Source organism: Artemia franciscana, chromosome 20 (genome assembly GCF_032884065.1).
Source record: "Artemia franciscana chromosome 20, ASM3288406v1, whole genome shotgun sequence".
In the NCBI taxonomy this organism is placed as follows: domain Eukaryota; kingdom Metazoa; phylum Arthropoda; class Branchiopoda; order Anostraca; family Artemiidae; genus Artemia; species Artemia franciscana.
Window position 1 is genome coordinate 6,399,033 of NC_088882.1, and position 18,564 is coordinate 6,417,596.

Below are 18,564 nucleotides of genomic sequence, written 5' to 3' on the forward strand. Positions count from 1 at the left end.
CTTCTTTATGCTCCCTGTTCACAATATATATATATATATATATATATATATATATATATATATATATATATATATATATATATATATATATATATATATATATATATATATATATATATATATCCTTAGACCCTAGATCCTCCCAAGCCTCTAGTGGCGCCCAGGGTATCCAAGAAAAGTCTCCAGCCGTCTCTGAAAACCTCGTTTTCACATGAATTATTTATATTCATGACATTTAAAGTTTTCACATGCTGACCAATGCTTCGCGTAGCGCAAGTACCGATCTCTTGATTAACTCCCTTCGGCCAGGACTGGTTGGGGGCAAATCATCCACCACTTCCACCAGATTTATCTAGGTACCCGGGTCGAATCAAATACAAGTTTTGAGATAAGTAATTTTTCTTTCATTGTTTTTCTTTATAAAAGAGGTGCCCACAAGGATCATCACTTCTAGGTCTTTTGATTACCTAATGCCTGATGAGGTATACCTAAGAGCCAGAATACACGAAGGAGCTTTTTTGCAGGTAAGGGTTGGTGATACAAAAACAAATTTATTTAATAATTTGAATTGTCTTCAGAAACTTTGGAAAATTTAAGATTTTTTTGAGGGTGGACCCCAAAGCCCCTCATCCTTTGCATACAAACCTGCCCAAAAATATGCCTTATATTACTGAAAAAAGGTTGGACTATGAGACCCCTATATGTACCGTCTCAAATTTTTATATAATATAAGGTATAATATAGGCTAATATAATAATAATATAATCTAAAACCAATATAAAGTACTTACCTTACATTTCTCGAAATTTGATTGAAGATCAATCATCTTGAGTATTGGTTTAAAGGAAGCACATTATCTGAACTGATGAATTTATTTGTTTCCATATGAGGGAGTTAAAAGAGGGGTGTTTTTTTTTTATTTTAACTCTGGCTGTCTAAGAAACGTGTTGATTAGGTTTAATACATTTCAATACGTTTAATACAAAATACAAAAAGTGTGCATTAAATGTACTATTAATGCACAAATACAAAAAAAACTTCATTTCCCATCATAAGAGACGGGAATAAAAAGCAGAAGCCATAAATTTTCTTGACTTTGAAGGGCTAAGACAATCACCCACAAAATTTACTGCAGAATCTCGTTTTTTAAAAACATAAGAATCAAGTAACTAAAGCTCCTGAATTATTCAAGTAAGCTAAACCATGTCTTAATTATGACCTTTTCAAGCCAAGATGGCCGAACAAAAGACAGGTGAGATACTGCTGATGAGATAATCTGCATGTCGGGTTTTTTAAAACGCTTTAAAATGTTATGTATTTTACGGTTGAGCCTTTAAACTGTGCAAAAACTTTATTGTGAGGAAGGCAATTATGAACAAATTCATATCTCAGTAGCTTCGAAAGAACCCACAAAATCCAATTTGATATATTGCAGCGTAATTTTAAGGTGACCCGTGTTCCATTTATTACAAGTGGCCTATTTGCCATTTTTTCTGAGGCTTTTTATCAAATTACTTTTTTACTACACTTACAAAAGAATACAGGTTTTACAGGATTTTTATAATTGACCAAACAACAAATCTATTTTGTTTTGAAAAGAGTAAAAAACAAAAAGAAAACAATGAATGAGGGTACTAGCAAAAATCTCGGGGGGTGGGGTCCCCCACCTCCTAGATTCACCAGTTGACTGCACCTTGCACTCACTTTTTAAGTTCGTGGTATTTAAAACGTCACATGAAAAAAAGGTGGTTGACAAAATATAATCAAACTGTTATATTGCTTCTTTTTAGTATATACCCCTGACAAGAACTATTACAATGACCATGAAACTCGATCTTGAAAATTGCTTTATCACTATAGTGCATACGTTTATTATTATTTATTTATCTATTTTTTTTGCTTGGAGACTATATCATCAATATGCGAGTTTAGAATCTATAGTTAGAATTAGTTTAAAATGTTTAGTTTTCCTGTCTAAACAATCAGAAACACAATTTTAAAACACACTTGCCCCTTCATATTATGTTAACAATAGAACAAGCAACTTTTTTTCTCGGAGAGAAGGGGTTGTCACGATTTTTCCAGGGAGTGAGCTAGGGTTTTAAAAAGCAATTTCTGGAAGAGAAGCATCATTTTTTTCGAAATGTTGAGAATTTTTCATTACTTGAATATTTTTGTCTCCAAGGGGAATGTGTCTGAAACCATGTCGTCCCCTGTTTGCACCCTTATCTCTTACACACTAAAAAAAGTACAAAGCCTTGATTTAGTACTCACACATTTTTGGGAATGCAACAAAATGAAACGAAAAGATCGCAACCCAACCAAAAAGAAAAAAACAAACAATATTCATGATATTTAAGTGACAAAAAACTAAAAATTTGCCAAGCTATCATTATTCAGCAAAAATGACGTATCTTCTTTGTGATTACAACAGGCGATGTCTAAGCTCAACTATCAAGACTTCATTTGACATGGTGAGGCAGGGGGAGGGAGGGGGTGTCAAGTACTTTGAATCGTTAAATACCTGAGCGTGTGTGTATTTCACAAATATAGAAAAAAGGGGTTGAGGACCTTGGACAATTATAAGGGAGGGGATTCACCATATACCTTCAAGAAGTGTGGGCATACACAGGTATTTAAGGGGGGAATGAAATATTCTTATATTGGAACTCAGCTTAACAGTTAAGGACTGTTAAGACAGTCTTCTAAGGGGGAGGAGGTATTCGGAGCTTGTTCCCTTGGGAAGACTACTCCCTGAAATGTCAACCCTAGTACGCCAAGGGAGACAACATAGCAGCAGCAATATTCTGAGTGACATAAATACCAATTTATATATTTTTTTTCCTTTTAACAGCTACTCAAGTGACTATCCTAGAAAAAAAATGTATATGTATATCACAGTAACTATCAAAATTTACGTCACTGAAAGAACAGTTGAATAAATGCACATTTCACTACTGCGAATTTTTCGCGAATCCAAATTTAATGCGAATCATCAACTCTTGGAAAACAGAAGATTAGCAAAAAGATCTCCAGATCAATGCCGGTGAAAATCAAATGACTCACTTACACATATCCGTAATTTGAAATAATCAATAATAACAAATAACAATTGAAATAATCTAAACAGAATAGTATCATATTAAAGAATGTACCATTCTAAAGGTGGTTGCTCCCTTTTCCTCAGACTTCTGAAAATAAAGAATATTTTAAAATAATAATAATTTTGTTAACAATTATTGATAATAATTTAGGTTTGTTTGCAAAGGAATTTTGACCCCTCCACGGACTTCAAACTCAGGGAGGAAGAGGGAAAATTCTTCCTCCTTATATTTTCGTGAATTCACACCCTTAGACACCTCCCACCTATCGTATGATATAACGTTTTTTCAACTAACCGGTGTTGATATTTTCTGCGTTTAAACCAGAGTATAGGTAAATTATCAGAGTGGAAATTGGCGCTGATGACAGTAAACGGCATCTAACGTTGGGCGACCCTTAGCATTATTGCAAGCTTTATAACGTCTTTCTATCATGAACTAAGATCATATACTTATTAGTGCTCGAATTTTACCTATTACACAATTAAATTAATTATTCTTATTATTACACTGAAAAAAGGTAATGTCACCAAACTATAAACAGATTTTTATTTTGTCGACACTAGTGCCAGTTCCCATTCTCATAAATTATCCATACTCTTTGGTCTAAACCTCATAATGGGACCTTTTGACACCTTTTATGACAAAATTTGAATCTAGATTAGGTTGAATTAGATTTAGGAATTAAGATTTAGATTTTGGACGATACAAAATGGCATCGCAAATTATAAACGCTCCTGGCAGTGTAGTGTCTGGTGACTTCATTAAAGGCGGAACATTTGTAAGAAAATTGGATAGTGGATATAATTAGTCAATGTAATTAGTATAATAAATTATTAATAGAATTAACCAATATAAATCAATATAGTTAATCAATAATTAAACTATTAATCAATAATTTTATAGGATTAAAGCTGTAACTTCCCTCTGTATGAGTTTATATAAATACAGTAAAGCTACTATATTATTAGTATAGTTGTAGGCTATTTGACTTTAAGGTGGAAAGTCTTCTGGTGCGAAATTCTGCTCACAATCAACCCTTCCCACCCCCACTCCCTTGTCAGTATCTGAAATACCTGCAAGGACAAGTATGTAACAACTTAGGATAGAAAAGCTGCCAAACACTAAATAACTAAGACGCTAGCAATTCTAGCACTAATTTTCTTAGGCGCTAGCGCTAGCACTTAAGATCGGACAAAGTTTTGATATAACTGTCGAAAATTCATTTGATATCTTTCCACATTATAAGTATAATTTTTGATATAATCAGAACGTTTCTCAAGAATAATTTGAACCCGAATTCCATTTTCATAAAAAATAGGCTGTGGAAGATTTTGGAAGGTTAAGTGAAGTGGTTTATTTTATGCCAGTGGAGTGGAGCTACTGGGGGGTGAAATTCTGTTTTTTTACCCCTTCCTACATTTTAAAGCACCCAAAAAGACAAGTACTTACAAGAAAATTGGATAGTTAATATAATTCGTTAATATAATTTATTATATAATCAAAAATTAATACAATTAATATTAATCAATATAATTAATAAATTTTGCTATAGGATTAAAGTATTGATTTTTCTCTGCATGAGATAATTCATTAGAACTGATCAGATAATTAATCAGATTTTAAAAATAATTTTCTAAAGATTATTTGACAATGAAAATTCCTTGATAATTATTATATAACTGATAATTATATTTACAATTTTTGGTGAAACCAGAACTCTCTATCAAGAATTAAATGAAGTCGAATCTCATCTTAATAAAGTAGGTCTAAATCAGCCTGGGAAGATTTTAAAATGTTAAGTGAACCAGATAACTTTATGCAACCAGGTCTACTGAGGATGAAATTCGACTTTTTTCATCCCACTCCTACATTTTAAAGCCCTCGAGTAGGCAAGCACAAAGCGGCTTAGGATCGAACTGAGAATACCTTGGTTGAATAAAAACAACGGATGGCGAAAACGAATGCAGCTATTGTTGAAGTACGAAAACGTTTATTGATGATGATGATGTTTCAATATTTGTAAACAAAAAGGAAAAAGATAGTTTTTATCCAATCTGATCGGAAGGACTTGCCTGTTTATCCATCAAATAAGCTCGGTTAAATGGAGCTTAGAGTGGGAAACAGGTACAGGTTAGGTCGTAAGATTGGCAGTGGTTCATTTGGAGATATTTACTTAGGTGAGTTCAGTAAGCTGTGGTTGCAAGATATTAGGCTAACTTGTGTCAGATTTTTTCTGCTTCTTAGGCTACAACCCACCAAGTCATCTGAGTTAGAAACAGCCGCGCTTGCTCCCCCTGCGTCGCTATCAATTCAAAGCCTTCCCATTTACTCCTGCAAGAATTTCCTATTTCCCTTAAATTTCTTCTTACTTTGGTCAATGTTCCTATTACCTGAACCATTATTTTGGGTCATTAAACTATTGTTAATATATGCATTTTGACTTTTGAACATCTTTCCTCTCTTGCAAAATTACTGCAAACTCACTATTATGGAGTTATTGTGTATTTGTACCTTAGGAGGGGGGGGGGGTAAAGCATAGCATATATTAAATACAGCAATGGTTAGTTTACATATTTAATATATGCTATGCTTTACCCCCAACCCCCTGATGTGCAAATATATAGCCCAAATTTGTTTCTAAATTATTAGAGATTTGCAATTTCAAATCCAATCAACAAAAACAAAAATGATTACAATTGTAGATATGTGTAAATACAGGATATTTGGGCTGGAATAACTCCATGATGGTGTGTTTGTGGTAGTTTTGCAAGAGAGAAAAGATGTTTCAAAAGTCAAAATGCATCTATTAACAATAGTTTCATGACCCCAAACAATTGTTCTTCTAGAATTAGCATTTGTAAGTGCTCTAAACTAGAAACTATGCTGCTTTGCAGCATAGTTTCTAGTTTAGAGAACATGTGACAAAACTAGATGTTTACCAACAACACATTCTTTGCTGTATTCTGATGTTTCCAAATTTACAACCTGACCACTATAGCTTCCAGTTTGTATCTTCTACTGTAGCTTCACAGAACTTGGCCACTGTTGCTTCTAATATTCTAATCATGGCTTATAGATTTCCATTATAGAAAGTAGGCTTTTGCCAAGCTTCTATGTTAACCCTCTTCTGTTTTAAATTTCAAAAATTTGCCCTCTTGGATGGCCTCTACCTAGTAAAATTTTGACCAAACAACATTTTACCCTAATTATCAGTTTTTTTTTTTTATCTGGTTTCTAGTTCTGAAAATACAATAACTGTTATTTGAGTGAAATTTTTAGATTATTTCTAAATTCAGCAAATGCATTTACAATTCTTTGAAACTTCACAAATTGGGATTAATCAAGGTTGTAAAGTTAAAAATACTTTTCTTGTACTTCATTTAAGCTGAAGGTCTGTTTTGCAATGTTTCACTTTCATAACACAAATGTTTTTAAAGGTTACCTGGGACACACTTTAAGCCATAGACACATTCATGAAAGATTCATTTTCTCAAGCTAACCCCTTTCCAAGATAAAATGAAACAAAGTAGAAAAAAATAAATTAAAAATAATATCTAATAGTTAAGAAAAACAAGGATAGTATCTGCCAGTGAAACAACTGGCTGACACTTCAAACAGTAGCTAGACTAGAATTACTAAAACTTTTCAACTATACCAAAACTTCTTGGGTCCTGGCTACTGCTAGTTAAATGATCAATATAATTATCTTAATCAAATAGCTATCTAAAAGTTTTGATTGGATATGAATAGGGAAATGGTAGGAAAGGGAGAGGGGATAAGTTGCCCTCTAATCACTCTCTGCTGTTAAAAAGGGCACTGGCCCTTTCAATTTCCAATTGAATCAGCTGTTTTCAAAGCTTCTATGACAATGAATAGCCATCTCAAAATTAAAATCTGATGCATTTCAGGAAAAACAGGTGAGGGGGGGATCCACCCTCTGATCACTTTGAATCCTAAAAAGAGCACTAGAACTTCTGATTACTAATCCAATGTGCCCTATTCAAAGGTTATATGATTGACCTTTGTATATATACCTTATATGCCCCCAGGGCATAACTTACAACCCTTCCCCAGAGGGCAGTGGGAGGTTGTCATTCCAAAAGACATAATTTTTGGTCCTTTCAATTATTTTGAACAAATGGGTATCTCAAAATTTTAATTGGATGTGTATTGGAAATGGTGGGCATGCTAGGGGGTTAGCTGCCCTCTAATCACTTTTGACTGTTAAATAGGGCACTTGCTCTCAATTTCCAATCAAATGAGCTGTTTTTGAAGTTTCTTTGATGACAAATGACCATCTAAAAATTTTGTATCAGATACATTTCAGGAAAATACAAGTTGGGGAGTATCCACCCTCTGATCACTTTGAATCTTAAAAAGGGCACTGGAACTTCTAATTAATAATCCAATGAGCCCCTTTCTGAATTTTATACAACCATCCTTTCTATATATATGTATACCTTATATGCCCCCAAGACATAACTTAGAACCCTTGCTCTGAGGGATTTGGGGGGGGGGGTTGTCATCCTCAAAGACATAATTTTAGACCTTTTATTACTTTGAAAAATGACTATCAAAAAGTTTGCATTGGATGGGTTTGGGAATATAGTTGGCACAGGATGGCAGTTAGTTGCCCTCCAATTACTTTTGACTATTAAAAAGGGCACTAGCCCATTCAATTTCCAATCAAATGAGCTCTTTTCAAAGTTTCTAAGTCAATAAATGGGCATCTGGAAGTTTCTATCAGATGCACATCAGGAAAATATAAGGTGTGGGGGAGGGTATCCACCTCTAATCACTCTGAATCTTAAAAAGGGCAGTAGAACTAATGTAAAGGCTGAAACTTAGTAAAAGCAGATTGGGTCAACTTTTAATGCAGCAAGACCCTTTTGCCATCATATCCAGATTATTGTGCAGAATGTTTCTATTCTTATACCATGGTGGCAACTAAAGTCATAATCTTAAATGCCAAAAAAATGCTGAGCAAAGAGCTCATATCTTTTTTAAGGAAAATTTGAAACAAAATCCAATAAAGATAAGACATAAAAATAAACAAATATTAAGAAAAATATATATAAAATATAAACATATAAAAATATAAACATATTTACTTATAAAAGTATATAAACATTAAAAAAAATACAAATTAAAAAAAAAAATACACAAAGATAAAGATAAAGGTGTTGCAGTAGGTTGAATACAGTTTCAACAATTTTTGCATATCCAATCTTGAGCTTGAATTAAGTACCAGAAATTGTACATGAACAAAACAACCATGGATTAGTTTTAATCAAGATTCCCCAATCATCAGCAAAAAGCATAAAAACATTTGGTGATCATGTCATTTTAACATATAAGCAGTGATCTAGAAGAAGACTTAATATAATACAGAATAATAACATTTAAGACTTAATATATATATATATATATATATATATATATATATATATATATATATATATATATATATATATATATATATATGATAGAGTAACTCACACTTATGAACATAGAGAGAGAAAGTTCAATATTGGAAAAAGACAGGAATGGAATTAATACAAGTGTCTTATTGTTACTTTGATACTTTGTTTAGTATGATGCTGGATTGATTTACTGTGCAACTTTGTTTTACATGGCAAGGGCTGTAAGTTATGCAAGCTGCTTATTATTACTTTGGTACTTAGATACTAGTTGTGATACTTTGATGTTGAAAAAATATTCTATTTTGAAATAGGGAATTATGAAAAACTTGAAACTTTAGCAATAAAAAACAAACAGAAATTAGTTTAAAAAGATTTTAGGTAGATAGATAGATAGTTTATTTTAGCCCACCATCAGAAAAACAACATGGCAGAGTATTAAGAAAAAAAAAATAAAAAGAAAAAGGCAAAAACAATATTTCAAGATTAAACGTTTAGATTACATTCACTATATACATTCATAGCTCTTATATGATGTGCAATGACAGGAAATCATAAAGGTGCTCAAAGGCACCTTTTCTAGCATTAATTTCCTGTTCTACCACAGCTTCATGGGGATCTGGAATTTGATACTTATTCAAAAAAATGAGTTTCTCTCAAATAGTGGTATGCATATCAAAAACTTCAAATATCTACAAAACGCGGACCTAACTTTTAGTCTATCTGTTTCTGTGAACCATTCCCAAAGCAGGTAAAGGTAAAAGACATGTGGTAATGCCACTGCTCTGTACATCCTTGCCAAATTTTGCTGATTGTAAGAATACTTCAGTGGGGCTAGTTTAGCATAGCTCACTCACAGGTTAGACACAAGGGTATCAAGGCAAAGAGTTCTTGTAGTTTTCTTATTTTGGCTGTACAGAAAACGTAAATATTTGAGCAAAAAAGACAGTGCAATAATAGCACCATCTACGGATACAGTTGGTGCTGGTGCCTCTTGTTTTGCAAAGCTGAAAACCAGAAATTCAGTTTTCTGGCCATTAACTTGTAGACCAATAGCACTATAACCAGATACAAGCTCATCTAAATTATCCTGCAGTACTCTCAATGAGAAACTCAACATAAGTAAATCTTCAGCATAGCTCATTAAACTCAAATCACAAGTATCAAATCTTAGCTCATCAGAAATTTGTTTTGTAACCTTAGAAGTCAATGTGTGAAATAATATTGGACTTAAGACAGAACCTTGTCGAAGTTTTCTCTTTAGTTTAACTGGCTCATTGAGTTTTTCAAGCCCAAGTTTCACTCTTATATAGCTATTAGGGTACCAAAATGATAACATAGCTACTATATGGGCGTTCACACTGGCATCTAACAAGGTCTGGAACACAGCAGACTGGATTACTGAATCAAATGCAGCAGAAATGTCAAGACTGCATATATGTACAGATAACTCAAGTGAATCAGCCTTGGCAAGAATACACTTTAGAAGTCCATGGGCAAAAGCACAGCTGAGATGCTTTTGAAACCCAAACTGCCTGTAGTCTATCACACTTCAATATAATTTCGCAAAGGACCAATTTTTCCAGCACCTTGCTCAATGTACTTGAGACAGTAATTGGTCTGTAGCCTCCACACTCATTTGCGTTTTTTCCTTTCTTCAGGATGTTTGTAACAACTCCAGTACAAAACCATTTGGGGATGGTGCAGATAAAGAAGTTTTTTCAAAGAAAAGTAAAGGCTATATTAAACTTAAAACCAGCAGAAATAAATATTTATAATAATTTAAACTCAAAATGATCATAAATTATTATTAATGACTAAATTATAATGTCATTAATGATTGCTTCTATGCTTATATTGCTTAATGAAGCCCAAAACAAACAACACCTACAACTGGTACCATGTAAATGAATAAATAAATCTTAAAATAAGTCAAACTTAAATTAAATATACCAATCGAGCTTAAAACAAACAAAAAATCTTTCACTATTTAAGAATAAATAAAACCCCAAAGCAAACAGAAATTAAATAAACAATCATAGCAAAAAAATATAATACAGCACTAATATAATTGAACAAATAAATCTTAAAACAAGTAAAACTTAAATTAAATATGGAAACCAATCTTAAAAAGACACAAATTACTACAAACAAGAGATTGTCTAATTCTCCCTTTCCTAACATTAAAAGTATGAAGCCAATTGAGCCATTGACTTTACTTTTCTTTGAAAAACTTACTTTTACTTTTCTTTACTTTTCTTTTATTTCTGGTGCTGTAAGCTAGATTGCCATCCATTAATATTTTTCCATCTCAGTTCTGATTTTGTTCTAATGGTGTAAGCTAGGTTGCTGTTCATTAATATTCTTTTTGTCAATATCAGTTTTGTTTTACTTCTGGTGATGTAAGTTAGGTTTGTGGTTGAGTTAGGTTGATATAAGTTAGGTAACCCATTAATTTGTGTCTTTCTCAATTCTGTTTTATATCTGGTGGTGTAAGCTAGGTTACTATCTATTAATATTTGTCCATTTCAGTTCTGGTTTTGTTCTAATGGTGTAAACTAGGTTGCTGTTCATTAATATTTTTTTTTCCATATCTGTTTTGTTTTACTTCTGGTGATGTAAGTTAGGTTTGTTGTTGAGTTAGGTTGATGTAAGTTAGGTAACCCATTAATTTGTGTCTTTCTCAATGCTGTTTTATATCTGGTGGTGTAAGCTAGGTTACTATCTATTAATAGTTGTCCATTTCAGTTCTGGTTTTGTTCTAATGGTGTAAACTAGGTTGCTGTTCATTAATATTCTTTTTGTCAATATCAGTTTTATTTTACTTCTGGTGATGTAAGTTAGGTTTGTGGTTGAATTAGGTTGATGTAAGTTAGGTAACCCATTAATTTGTGTCTTTCTCAATTCTGTTTTATATCTGGTGGTGTAAGCTAGGTTACTATCTATTAATAGTTGTCCATTTCAGTTCTGGTTTTGTTCTAATGGTGTAAACTAGGTTGCTGTTCATTAATATTCTTTTTGTCAATATCAGTTTTATTTTACTTCTGGTGATGTAGGTTAGGTTTGTGGTTGAATTAGGTTGATTTAAGTTAGGTAACCCATTAATTTGTGTCCTTCTCAATTCTGCTTCATTGACTGAGCTTTCGATTTTGCTCCCCCTCAGTCAAAAAAATTCTTTTGATATCTCTCAGCTTAACTTTAAGCTCTAGAATATGCTTGTCCAAGCAATTCATAAACAACAACAATTCAAACAAACAACACACACAACTAGTACCATACAAATGAATGAATAAATCTTGAAATAAGTCAAACTTAAATTGAATATATAAATCAAGCTTAAAACAAACAAAACATCTTTCACTATTTAAGAATAAATAAAACCCAAATACACACAGAAATTAAATAAACAATCATAGCAAAAAAACATAATACAAGTACTAATATAATTGAATGATTAAATCTGAAAACAAGTAAAATTTGAATTAAATATGAAAGTCAATCCTAAAAAGACAAAAATCACTGCAAACAAGAGTTTGTATAATTCCCCCTTCCCTAACATTAAAAGTATAAAGCCTATTGGGGCATTGATGCTTTGCTTGTCTTAGAATAACTTTATGGGGAATTTTTTAAATAAGATCCACTAAAGGCTACCATGCCTACATGTTGTAAGGGCACAGTTGTTTTGTTGTCGGTGTAATTGAATGGAGCTTCCAGAATTTCTTCTCTATGCTCCAGGATCGTTTTTCTGTTTTACCATCAACCTAGAACCCCCCCCCCCCCCAAAAAAAAAGAAAAAAATCTTCACAATCATGCTTTGTTGTACTGATTAATCTACTATAAACAAACTAACAATTAGTCTAATACCCTGTCAAAATCATAAAATAACAACTATTCTAATTATAAATACAATAATTAAAATAGTCAAAAATTCAGAAAGTGTACAAAACCAAAAATGTTACAACTAACAAAATCATTGCACTTCCTACATAAAGAGGGATGTCCTACCATCCTTAGGAAATCCCTCATTTTAGTGGCATCAGGTAAGGGTACAGTTGTGACTTTTAGGTTGAACTGTTTTATCAGCAATGTGTTAGTTACAGTGTTACAAAATCTGGAAGCATGGGTATCAAAACGAAAATTTAGAAGATTCTAAAGACAGTATCTGACTTTGGTAACTTTGTGAAAGTGATGGGCTTAAAATATTTCAGTTCATTGAAGGATTCAGATAAAAATGACATATATCTATGTCTAAAATTTGATTGTTAAAGACTAGCTCCTTATGTCAACATGCTTAATTTATTTTATTAATACAATTTTATTTTATATTTATTTATTAATATACTATTAATACAGTAAAATTAGGAAGCCTAATTTTGGCTTACCTATAAGAAATTTGCAATTCTAGTTGCACCAACCTATACTTATTTTTAATGTGCTATTGTTTGGATGTCAAAGCATTGGAACATTCCCTGGAGAAACACTTAATGTCATATCAACTTACTAATATGCACCACTTACCAAAAAATAAGCTAGGTAAGCTAAAGCATAAGCTAGGTTGCCATCCATTAGTGTTCCGCTCAATTCTGTTTTATTTCTGGTGATGTAAGCTACTGAAATTGGAATAAGCACAATAGCCTTGTATGCCAATAGCCTTGGCTACTGAAATTGAAATGAGCACACTAGCCTTGTATGCCTTGCTACAATTATTCCAAAACAACAAACCATCTGTGTAATAGCTGTGTCAGAGACAATATTACAACTACATTAAACTCTTTTTTTGCCCTTACTTATAACAGCAAAAAGAGGAAAAAAAAAAAAAAAAACACCAGAAAAATGCTAAAAAAGCTGATTTTTTATATTCCAAAAATAAAAACAAAAAACAAAAAAAGCCATCCATTAATATTTGTCCATCTCAGCTCTGGTTTTGTTCTAATGGTGTAAGCTAGGTTGCTGTTCATTAATATTCTTTTTGTCAATATCAGTTTTGTTTTACTTCTGGTGATGTAAGTTGGGTTTGTGGCTGAGTTAGGTTGATATAAGTTAGGTAACCCATTAATTTGTGTTTTTCTCAATTCTGTTTTATTTCTGGTGGTGTAAGCTAGGTTACTATCTATTAATTGTTGTCCATTTCAGTTCTGGTTTTGTTCTAATGGTGTAAACTAGGTTGCTGTTCATTAATATTCTTTTTGTCAATATCAGTTTTGTTTTACTTCTGGTGATGTAAGTTGGGTTTGTGGTTGAGTTAGGTTGATGTAAGTTAGGTAACCCATTAATTTGTGTTTTTCTCAATTCTGTTTTATTTTTGGTGGTGTAAGCTAGGTTACTATCTATTAATAGTTGTCCATTTCAGTTCTGGTTTTGTTCTGATGGTGTAAGCAAGGTTGCTGTTCATTAATATTCTATTTGTCAATATCAGTTTCGTTTTGCTTTTGGTGGCAAAACAAACTGTTTGCTGTGCTGGTTTTCTTTTTATACCATTCACTCTTACCATGATATTCACTCTACCGTGATAAAGAGCAAAATTACTAATTACCATTTGATGACAAAAATAACTTAAAAGGAAGAATAGGGAATTTTAATTTTAAATGCTAAAGAATTGGTTAATTTCAGTTAGTAAATTGAAAGAAGGTACATGTCAATAGTTATGATTCTCAATTTATCTCATTCATTCAGTCTTGCCAGCTACAATAAGATACTTCCTGTCATAAAACAAACTCCTAAGACCTATGACCTTTAAATAATAATTGTTGCTGTTGTGTTTCAGTTTTTTGTTGTGACTGTTTTTTACAAAGTATTGCAGCTGTTTTTTTTTAGTTTCTCACTAAAAAAAAAAGACTAGAAAAAAAGAAGATTTGAACCTGACATTCAATTAAATGTAAATTTGGAAATATTCTTGTGTCATCTATTGGAGTAGAGGGAGGATTAAAATGGACTGTAAAAAATTGTAAATTATATAAGATGATTTCTTGTTGTATAATATTAATGTTTTATAGTCTTTTGTTTGGACCAATATAGTCAAAACTTGGTTATAATCATCTGAAGAAAACAAAAAATGGCAGAAAAGCCTATATATACATCTTAATAAGCAGCTTAAACATGTTAAACAGCTTATTAGATCAATGTCACTAGTTATAATGGTCTGAAGCAAATACAAAAGGCATAAAATCTTATTTAAATACCTTAATAAGCAGCATAAAAGATCAATCTTTTTCATTTTAATCTACTTTTACCCTTAACTAAAACTATGTAACTAGCCATGTTATACTATGTAATTTAGGTTATATTATAATCATGTTAAACTATATAATTCAATATAAGTCATGTCTAGAGTTCAATTTCTGAGTTTGATGCTAATGATGATTCCTAAAAGTACTTTGAAGCAATTCAGAGTATCTTGATTCTACATGAGAGACATTGTAGGGGCCAACTGAAGCATATCTTGACCAGGATTGACTCTGGACTGACTGTTCTTTATAATTAAAATTAAAATAATTAAAATTAAAAAAATTATAATTAAAAATAAGAAAAGGTTAAGAATACAGCATTGGACTTTTGCATATAAATATAGAACTTCTTGCTAGCCATATTAAAATATGTCAAGTCATTTTGTAAACTCGAGGGACATCTTGCTTATATTGTCACTGGTGAATTTAAATTGTAAAGTTCCTCGCGAATTGTTTGGTGTCTTTTCTTTTTTTTTGTTTATTTTCTCTTACTTTTATTAGTACATTCTACTTACTCATATGGTCTGTAATTTGTTTTCTAGTAATATTGTCCACAATATTTTGTTCCCCTTTGTGACAGGCTATACATCTCTTTTTGACATGTTCCCCTCTTTATGTTCTCCTTTGTGACAGGTTAAAAATTCTTGTAGTGAGTTATTGCGGATAGTAGTCTTGATATATAATTACTGGAAAACGGTTTAATGGGGTGGCTTGAGGCTATGCAGATAAAAATAATAATAATGGTAAAAAATAATAATATAATAATAATAATAATAAACATAAAAATAATAATAATGTCATTGAAAATAATGCAGGAAAATAAATCAGATTGAATTCTTATCCTTGAATATAGTTTCAAGTTATGAGTGGCTCTTTGAGTACATTAAAAACCATATTAGTTTTTGCTCGTCTATGAATATGTAAAGAAAGAAAAGAAATAAAATGAAAAAAAAAATCAGTTTTTAAATAATACAAAACACAGAATTAATGTAAGCAGCAGTCATAAATAATTTTAAACGGTAGGAAGTGAAACACGCATCTTAGATCCATATTAAAGACATTGAATTTGACATATTGTGCAAAATTTAACGGATTGGAAACATTATATCTACTAAATAAAACAGCTCCATCCAAAAAAAAACTTTTTCCTCAATGGACAAACTTTCATCTCCCTAACATCATCCAAGAACCCCTAAGAGAGCAGTATGCAGGAACTATGTCAAAAATGTATTTGTTTGGGCCTTAAAATTCTCTTTCTCTGTTTGTTCTGCATATACTCTTGCCAGGGCTGTATCCTGGAGGGGGGGATAGGGGGTTTTAAACCTCCTTGAAATGTTTGTCCAACTTGTAAAAACGCAACAAAAATAAATATAAGAAATTTTTGATGCATTTAAAGTTTTTGTGTACCCCCCTGAAAAAATACTTTTGTGCCCCCCCCCCCCCCCGAAAAAAATCCTGGATCCAAACCCTGACTCTTGTAGAAAGGCAGAAAACAAAAACTTGTTTGGGAAATTACAGTGTAGTAATGCATATCATTTGAATTTTCATCATCTTCAGGAATAATCCTGCAATCCCCTGATTCCCCAAGATTTGACCTGTTTGCAATATGTGCTTAATTATTTGTGACTATGATTTTGTTCATTTTTTCAGGCAAGAATATTACGACTGGAGAAGAGGTTGCCATAAAATTAGAGTGTCTTAAAACTAAGCATCCACAGCTGCACATTGAATGTAGATTCTATAAAATCTTACAAGGAGGAAGTAAGTTGAACTTTCAGTATGATTATTCTAATTGTTGACAATAAAATATTATTGTCAAGTATTGTTTTTGTCAATAGAGTTTTCTTGTAAACTAGGGAATTTTGGAAAAATAGAGGAAATTTTCTAATAAATTGGAAATGTACTTTTTGATGAATCTATGTCCTGCCCCCTTCAAAATATGCTAATAATAATAATTTATTTGAAAACTTATCATCAGGAAAAAAGGAAGAAAGGGTATAAACAAAACAAAAAGAAATAGAAGTAAACACAAACAAATTTAGAACACATCAAATACTACAAAACGTTACTTTGATAGTACTGAAGACAAAGGATGGCTCAGCTACAAAAGAGACATGTTGCAGATAGAGACTTGCTTTTCTTCAGCTATTGCAGGGTCAGCCAAGCTGACTTTTCTAACAAGATAAGAGTTGTGTGTCCAAGGGGGTGATGAAACTTTCCCTGGGGGTAAGTTTCGAAAGAAGATGGTGGTTGAAATGGAGCTTATTTTTAACAAAAGAAGAATACAATAGCCCTACTTGACATTTGATGTGAACTTTGAGTTTTTGTTTGTGCTCTACTGAGGAACCAATGGGAAGATAAAGATACGAAATGTCATCAACTGGCTGGATTCTTCTGTTCCCAAGTAGAGTATCGGCTGGTGGATGGGGTGTCCGTCATTTAATTAATCAAATAAAAAAACAAGGTTTTTTAACTAAAGTAAGGAGCAACATTAGAACTTAAAACGAACAGAAATTATTCTGTATATGAAAGGGACTGTCCCCTCCTCAACTCCACGCTCTTTACACTAAAGTTTGACTCTTTGTCACTACTCTACTTTTTAAAACAGAAAAACTTTAGCTCAAAGAGTGTGTTGTTGAGGAGGGGACAGCCTTTTTCATATACAGAATAAGTTCTGTTAGTCTAAAATTCTGTTCCCAAGAGGAATATCTGCTGGTGGTGTGTGCATTCAGTTGAAGAATAAGATTTAATATTTGATATTAAGAATAAGATTAATATTTTGTTAATCTATTATTAATTTTATTAATATTTAGTTAAGATAATTATTAAGAATAAATTTAATATTTAAGATGAAGAAAAAGAACTTAAGATTTTTCAGCATTGAAATCAAGACCAATTGTTGTATGCTCAGAATATAGTCATGTGAAATCGTGAAATGTGAAATCGTGAAATGTGAAATGTGAAATCGTGAAATGTGAAATGTGAAATTGTGAAATGTGAAATGTGAAATGTGATCTAGTGGGCAGGATAGTGCGGCTTAAGTTCGAAATGTTGTCTGCACAACAGACGAAAGACAATGTATTCTCCTCTGCACAGATGCAATATCAGTGAGCAGGGGTAATTGAAGAGCAGCTTCTACCCCAGAGGACTCGCTAGTAAAAATATAAGACGAGAGGGAAGACGTATTTTTTACCAACATGTTGTACATTGAATGAAGAACCTTGATCAGAGTGTATTGGACCACTCCAAGGTCAAAGTCTTTGCAATATTCCTGTATTCAGGATGTATGTGCTGACTTTTGATGACTTCTGTATTTGTTTCTTAAAATGAAAAATAATGCATGAAAATATGTTTTTGGATATGTTGATACATATGTTTTTTTTTGCGTTTTATCTTTTTCTTGCAATGTGTCTAAAACTGTCAAGAAAGAAATGTTATTATTTTAATTTATTTTGAATTTATTATTTTATTTTTGTGTTTGAAAGCAAAGCTGGCTTAGGTTTAGGACCCGACTAATCTGGATTTTTGATGTCCGATACGTATATACCTGTATCATACCAATAAGATACAAATATAAATTCCACCGCGAAAAAAACTTTTAAGTTTAAGCCCACCATTCTCTGCCTAATTCATACTCACATGTTACACACCAAAGAACAGCCTTGTTACGTTTCACTATTACACACCAAAGAACAGCCTAAATAATTACATGAATTGTTTGATTTTCGCTACCTTTCCTGATCCTGAGCTTCTGAGTACACAAACGAAACGGTGGATGTTTACAGAAGTGACAAATAAGAAAAAATTACTCAAAGG

At 32.1% G+C, this 18,564-nt stretch overlaps 1 protein-coding gene across 2 annotated transcripts in view; it reads left to right on the forward strand.

Annotated features, from left to right (window-relative positions):
- The first annotated feature begins 5,094 nt into the window (after window positions 1–5,094).
- LOC136040370 (casein kinase I-like) overlaps window positions 5,095–18,564 on the forward strand; it is a 51,130-nt gene continuing 37,660 nt past the window's right edge. For both annotated transcript variants that reach the window (XM_065724629.1, XM_065724630.1), the window contains exons 1-2: window positions 5,095–5,281; window positions 16,399–16,509. In XM_065724629.1, coding sequence (XP_065580701.1) covers window positions 5,206–5,281; window positions 16,399–16,509 — 187 coding nt within the window. In that variant the 5' untranslated portion in view covers window positions 5,095–5,205. The remainder of the gene's footprint in view (window positions 5,282–16,398; window positions 16,510–18,564) is intronic.